The sequence below is a fragment of the Marmota marmota genome, unplaced genomic scaffold, assembly GCF_001458135.2.
Source record: "Marmota marmota marmota unplaced genomic scaffold, marMar, whole genome shotgun sequence".
NCBI classification, from domain to species: domain Eukaryota; kingdom Metazoa; phylum Chordata; class Mammalia; order Rodentia; family Sciuridae; genus Marmota; species Marmota marmota.
Window position 1 is genome coordinate 15,045,206 of NW_026000185.1, and position 7,655 is coordinate 15,052,860.

General features: G+C 42.7%; 1 protein-coding gene across 1 annotated transcript in view; it reads right to left on the reverse strand.

The window, feature by feature from the left end:
* Pdzd9 (PDZ domain containing 9) overlaps nucleotides 1-7,529 on the reverse strand; it is a 14,513-nt gene extending 6,984 nt beyond the window's left edge. Inside the window, exons 1-3 of the mRNA XM_048790073.1 lie at nucleotides 7,499-7,529; nucleotides 5,472-5,669; nucleotides 823-1,012 (exon numbers count right to left, since the gene is read on the reverse strand). Coding sequence (XP_048646030.1) covers nucleotides 823-1,012; nucleotides 5,472-5,669; nucleotides 7,499-7,529 — 419 coding nt within the window. The remainder of the gene's footprint in view (nucleotides 1-822; nucleotides 1,013-5,471; nucleotides 5,670-7,498) is intronic.
* Nucleotides 7,530-7,655: the final 126 nt, after the last annotated feature.

Sequence of the window (7,655 nt, forward strand, 5' to 3'; positions counted from 1 at the left end):
AAAAAAAAAAAAAAAAAAAAGCCAAGGACTAAACCGAGAAGAACTTGAGTTGGGCAGAAGACCAAGAGGAGGTGACCAGAGGTAACCAGAAAATCAAGGGAGTAAGGTAACACAGAAACCTGAGGAAAGTGATATGTCAAGAAGAGGGGAAGGAAGGTCGTTGCCAAGTCTCTAAAGCTGCTCAGAAGCCAAGCAAAATAAAGACTGAGAAGAGTCCATCAGAATCAGCATGAAGGACATGTATGACCTTAGGAAGGGGCCTCTGAGCCAGGGATAAAAGCAAAACCTAGACGGAAGCGAGTCAAGGAGTCACTTTCTCCCTGGAAAGTGCATCTGCGGAGAAAATGGAGACCTCTGATAGGGGAGGCAAGGGACAGGGCAGTGATTGAAGCCAGTAGGAAGAGGGGAATGGAGTTGGCGGGTTTGCTAACATGGAAGAAACTTGAAAGGGCTTAATTGTTACTGGGAACCAGAGAGAGAGAAGTTGGCAATTAAGAAAGGAGACAGGATTCCCAGCGTGTTTTAAGGTCTGACTGCAGAGAGGCACAGTGCAGGTGTTTTGGGGACAGTCTTCCTATCAGCAACTGCTGGTTATAGCTTTTTTAACTATAAGTTGTGTTTATCATGCTGCTTCAAATGAGGTCAGTCACCTATGCTTTCCAAATGGATTTGGAAATTCACCTAATTATTCCGGCAGTGTCACCCATCTCTTCTACCACGGTTCTTACCATTTGATTATTCTCACATTAAATCAGGACCCTGTGCTTCCCAGGACCTGGGGGTCTGTATTGTAACAAAGAGTTCCTAAAATGAACAACTTACCGTGTCACTGGGAATTTGGTTTCAGGGATTAAATCATATATTTCTTGCCATTCTTGGGGTATAGCAATAAAATCTCGGTAAACCTTGAATTGTAGCACTGTTCCTACGGTGATATTTTGCAAAAGCTTTAAAAATTCTCGAAGAGTATATCCTAATACGTTGGCATGGCCAACACTAATCAGAACATCACCTAAAAGAGGAGAAATATTATCAGTAAAATTAAGATAATGGGTTGGAAAGGACCATATTGATTTCTTACTTGGTTGTGGAATTTCTGTTTATATTGTTAGTTCATTTTGAACCAAAACTAGGCTTCAGCCTTGACTTATTAAAAATATTCATCTCTTTGACATGAATGTCCTTTGTATAATGAAGAATATTTACAAGATGTTTCTTAATAGCAGTATAATGGAGGATATTAAACCATGAGATATTTCTAAAGTTCTTGGTATAACAGAGGCTATAAACCATTTATAGTCTGAACCATCCTTTGGGATTCTAAAAATATATTAATTTGAGATAAAATGGATGGCTGTTACTAGTAAAGGAAAAAAACATTTACACTAAGTGATAAATTAATGACCCACTTTCTATTATACCTGCCTGGCAATTTCCAGAGCCCTCCACCATAAATAGACTATATTAATCAAGCCTTTCATTTCCATTTTCTGCCCCATGCAGAATTACTTGGGCACATAATTTTGTATGAAACACTGGGCAATTAGCTTGCTTTAATTATGCTGAAGCTGTATATACAGAGAGTATATTGAAAGGAATTTGACAGCTTGGATCCCCTACTTTAGGTCAATGCTGGACAGAGAGGGAGTTTCTGAGCCCCCAGTAGGTGGAAAGAGAACTACATTTTGGCAACAAACCCCTGGGTCCCCAAAATGGAAAAGCTAAGAAACCAATTCTTTACTTGCACCCACCTCCCCTGCCTCCCTACCCTACCAGGCTGATATGGGCCTATAAACCAGTGCAGTCACCAGGCACTCCCATCTGGGTCACTGAACCTGGAGGAGATGCAGGGCAATGACAGGAGCATGCGGTTTCCAGGAACAGCTACACATGGCCCTTTCTTCTCTCCCTATCTTCTGAGCCTGGTTCTCCAGCCTGTTGGGCAGGCAGTTCGGGCAGATGCAGTATCCTAAATTCAGTGCCTCATCTGTTTTCTGTAGCTCGCAGTGAAGAACTCTGAATGCCACTTGCCTTCAGCAGACTTTGAGAAGAGATATGCTGTTCAAGGCCAGACTCACATTGGGCAAAATCTTAGTCCTCAGAGCTTACTAGGTACTGACATCTTACCAACAGTAACAGAAACTTCAGAGCTGACATGGGATAAAGTGGCCTGGATGAAGTTATAAAAGGTGTGTTCACTTCTCCGAGTGTGGAAAACTAGGCATGCTCCAATCATTCCAAGACAGATGAAACTCAACCTCAGAGGAGAAAAGGATCAAGAAGAAGCACTTTCTCTGATCCCAGTGAGCTATAGTCAGAAATTACAGTGATCACCAAGGATTTCCACAGTGCTAGACCCATCAGAAACAAGTGCTTAGTATTCCAGTAAATGAATACTTAGAAGGATAGAGAAAACCTTCTACCTTGGTCTTAGGAATTAGCTGTGGGTTAAATCAGCCACATACCTGAAGCTACACTTCATAAAAAACAAGGCTTCTCCCAGCTCCCTGCAGGCCACACAGTATGAAGCAGCTGCTCCTCTGACTGAGGTTAATTACAATGGGGGAAAAATCCCTCTCTGGATGAGCTTACTTGCCTAATGTTAAAAGGAGTGTTTATAGCTGAAAGCTATGACTTGGCATTGTGCTTAATTATGTTGTAAAAGGGTGACTTTATCAAGAAAGCAGAAAATAAACAGCTTAATACCCTGACCGTTCTGGCTATAAACCAAGTGTGTCAGCTTACGAATGTGATTACTCTGGCAATAGGCATTAACACTGCCCTTCATAGGGAGACACCAATTTGGTGTTTATGAACACCAAATTCATTACACATCTTCTTTTCTGTTTTAATGGGCTGTAGAATGACATTGCATAAACTTTGTCTCGATTACCTATATTAAATCAACTCTGTAGCACTCGTGTCGCTACTTAAAAATACATTTTTTTCTCTGTCCCTCCCAACAAGGCTATAAGTTGCTTAAGTTCTACGTGTTAGGGACCGAATCTGCTTGGCTCCCCAATGTACCCACAGTGCCTAGCTGGGTGCGTGTGCACAGCAGACATTCAGGAAATACTGACTGAATGAATGAAGCCTGCTATGAGCAGTGGCCAGGGCACAGGTTAGCTACTGTCAAAGCAGCATTAATTTCTTAAGACTTTGTTTGGCAGTCTGTTGAAGCCATAATGGCCAAGGTGGATCTAAAGTTTAGCCAGAATAAACTAACACTAAACTAAATCAGGAGATTTGAGATGAAACTCCATCATGAATCACCAAAGAAGAAGCTTTAAAACACAGGAATAAGAAATAATGGGACTGAGAGGCAATGAAACCAAAGAAATAGCGAATTTCTACACTTATTGCCTTCCATGATCTTATTTATAAAAAACGAATTACAGAGACTGAAGTCGCTGACTTCTCATGAAGAAATCTGGGACTCTGGACTCCTTATGTACTAAAATCTGATTTCTAGTTATTAGGCAATTGTCTAGAAAGATATGGCTATAAACCTAACCCTAACCCTAACCCTAACCCTACCCTATCCGGGCAGACATGGGTTCAAATCCCAGCTCGGACCATGGACTAAGCCATGTATTCTGAGCAAATTACTTCATCTCTCTAAGCTTCTATATTTCATTATTTACATTCTAGGAGTGTTGCAAATGCAAAATTCAATAATAAACGTAGAAATATCTTGTACAATGCCTGGGACAAATACATAATAAACGTGCCAGACCTGGAGGTAAGTCCTGGATTGAAAAAGATGAATTTGGGACTGCCTCTCTCACCTCAAAGAGCCCACCAGCTGTAGCCCCACCATGAGATTCTGTGTCACAGGGATGAACCAGAACACACTCTTGTTGCATTCTAGCACCCTGGAGTATGCACCTGGTTACCAACCAGCATTTGTCACCTGACTCAAGAGCTGAACACAAGGAAAGTCCATGGAACTTGACCTGGAGTTCTTTCAGTCTGTGTATTGAAGGTTTGATCACCAGCTTGTGGAGCCACTGAAAAATGCTGGAACCTTTAGGATGTAGAGCCTAGTAAAAGGCCCCTTCATCTCTCTCTCTTTTTTTTTTTTTTGCCCCCCGGCTGCCAGGAGATGAGTAGGTTTCTCTGCCACACACTCCAACCATGATGTGCTACTTTGCCACAGTTCCAAAGCAACAGAGCCAACCATGAAACCGAAACCTCTGAACCATTAGCCAAAATAAACCTTTCCTCCTTATAAGTTGTTTACCTCAGGCATTTTGTCACAGTGACAGAAAGCTGACTTAATACAGTGTAAGGAGCCCAGAACTCTCCAGCAGTTTGTTCCTCAGCACCAAGTAGTGATATGGGGAGAAAATGCTTTGGATTTTAAGACAAGTTAATCTTTCAATATAACATTTATCTATTTTATTTTTTAATCTGTTGCTTCAAGCCCTATCTGAGTCATCTGAGGAGATTTTAAAGCATGAGCTAGCTGCCCTGTCCTAACCCTACACCAGTTGAATCAGAACCTGTGGGGAGATGGGGCCCAGGTGATTCTAACAGGTAACCAGGTAACTGGGACTTGTATATCACAATCATTTTTTATTTTTTTAAAAAAAAGACACAAATATAGAGAATCTATAAATCAGAACAGTGTAACAATTGCCAATTTTTCTAGAGCACTTGAAGTTCTCAAAGCACTTTCATAAAAATTATTTCATCAAATCCTAGCAACCCCTGACAAAGATGGGATCCCCCCAATTTAGAGATGAGGTGACTGAGACCTGGAAGGTTAAGGACCTTTGCCCAACAGCACAGAGCTAGAAAGTGACAGAGCTTGGGCCAGAATTCAGGTTGCTTAACCTGAAATGTTTTGTTTTTCCTTTTGACCACTTCACCATCCCACTGTGCTTCACTCCTGGGCATAGCACCAGGCCTGGAGGAAGCACTGGGAAAATGTCTCACACCAGATAGAACACGCATTCACCCAAAGATTTGTAAAACCCTGGGGCTCTCAGATCCTAGCTCCTCGGTGTGACTGTGGGTAAATATTTGATTTTTTGTGTGTAAGGTGGATTAATGCAGAATCTACCTCTTGCGTTTTCAGGAGGGTGAAACATGATAATGGGTCCAAGTGTTAGTGATGATTAATACTGCCTAGAAGAGAAGAAATCCTTATCACAGAGAGACATAAGCTCTGGAGTGACACTGGACTTCCAGTTGTAGCCACTTACAAGGTGCACATGACCTGGACAAGAAACTCAGTCTCACTGAATCTCAGTTTCCTCACCTGTAAAAAGAGGATGATAATAACAGTTCCTACCTAGAGAATTAAATGAATAAGCACTTCTGACAGTGAGAGTTATATGTATGGGATAGCAACTGACTGACTGCAGAGAGTTCTCAACCAATGTCATCATATTATTATGGTTATGCTGAAACTGTGTGGCTCCATGAAGGCAGTGGAGAGGGGGACATGGGGAAACCACAGTCACCTGGCTTGAGTCTCCGGTCCTTGGCTGCAGCCCCATTTTTGATGAGGTGGGAAATCTGGAGGTAGGGCCCATGCTGGATGATGATCAGGCCTAATCCCAGTCTGCCCACAGTGAGTTTGGTCTGCTGTGTTTTGCTCAAGTTGTGTACAGAGTTCTTGAACTCAAAGCTGAATTGTTTTCCTAATAGAAAGAGGGGAACTTGTTTCAGTTATTTATTGAGACAGCATCATGGCAATAGTTTCTGGGGTTCTGAAGCCAGGCTGCTGGGGCAGTTATGAAATCTACCTATTCCTTAGTTTCTTCATCAGTAAAATGAGGGTTACAAAAGTGTTATGAGAATTGCATGAGTCTATTCAAGGGCTCTTGCACAATGTCAGACACACCATGGGGGTTTAATCAATATCAGTTATTATTATTATCAGTTCACTTAACAAATACCTATTGTGCTTACCACTTACCATGCCCTTATGGATCTTGTAGACAGGGAAGGAAACAAATATCAGTTATATAAATCTACATTGGATAACATACTATATCACAAGCTATGAAAGAAAAAATAATACTCAGGATAAACAGCAGGGGGCCTCATTCTCTTCTGGGGAGGGTCCCTCAATTGAGCTTTCCTGAGAGGGTAAATACAAATTTAGAAAGGACCAAAACTATTTACTCAAAAGAGGAAGGGAGAGAGAAAATTGGATCAAGGTTCTGATATTCCCGAAGCCCTGCTGGGAATATGAAGGAGTCCACTAGTAGGAGGCAGCCAGAGGCCCAATGGTGGGGCTGACAGGGGCTGGTGCTCAGGTTTGCCCTAATGAAAAAGCTCAGAAGTGATTTAAACTGGACATGATTCAGTTTGCATTTAAATCAAACTTCTGGCTGCTGGGTCAGGTGTGTGGGTTGTGGAACCCAGAGTTGACTAGAGAAATGGAAAGGTTACTGCATTCACCCAGGTATGTCATAGTGGTGACAGAGGAAATGGACAGTAGACGGATCCAAAAAGGACTTGGGAAGGAAATCCAAAGGCCTTTGGGACAGTGAGTTTGTAGAGATGTTGAAACATGCTTTTTATAGAACCAACTCTCACAAGGAAATTTCAAGGATTAAGGAGTGATTGAAAACAAGTGATTTTTTTCCTCCAGAGGAAGCTTCTAGAAGGCTCTTTTTCAGTACACAGGAAAGTTCTGTGTGGAGAGCTGTTTTCTGCACACTGTTCCAGAATTCCATACACAGCTGATTCCATTAGGATGAGTGACACACTGCAACTGGCCAAGTCCTTGCTATGTCCATGTGACTGCTGTTTTTCATGGTCTGCTGAGAGAGGGGCTCACCCAGCTATAGAGAACTGGCAGAATTCACCTCCCTTTCCTCAAAGCAAAAGTCTTTGCCCATCTCCAATCTCATCTTCCCCCGAACCACAGACACTTTCTGGCTGGAAAACTACCCAGGAAAAAGAAGATAAGGTCTTCAGAGTTTTTTTAGGGGCAATTTGGGGCCCAGGTATGCTCTTCTTTGGGCCTCTGGTTCCTGGGCAGACAGAGAAGCTCATCCTCTGCAGGGTCTGGGTCCCAACCTCAGCCTGCAAATTAAATGTGCTTTATGATGTAGTCTATGGAGCCTAGATTCAAAAGACAGCAGGGTAAGCAAATGAAGCCAGCCTCAAACAGCACCATCCATGATTCCATTTTTATGACATTCTCCATGGAAAAACACACAATTCTAAAAAATCAGAGTGTGAGAAAGTAGGGAGAAGGAAGAGGTAGGCTACCAAAGGGCGGCTTCAGTGTAATTTGGGGGGTGGTAGTACATTCCCTGTCTTGTGGTGGTTCCATGTGGATGTATGCTTGTCGAAACTCAATGAGATGTCCACTAAGAAGGGAGGCCCTACTGAATGTAAATTATACCTTAATAAACAATGGTGAGAGGTTAGCTTCCAGGCCAAGGATGTGACGTCCCCATTTTACAGAAGAGGAAAAGTGAATATAGCTTGAAACCCAAGACATCACCCTCTCCCCATTCTCCCCAGTTACCATATCCGCATTTTCCCTTGGACTTCTCCATGTCCCCGGGAGGGTGGGCGGCTCAGGAAAACCTCCTGGAGCCTAGGCTGGAGCGCGTCTAACGGCCAGCAATTTCGAATCCTGCAGAAGCACGCGCAGGGCAGCACTGCAGGCAACCCCACCCCCA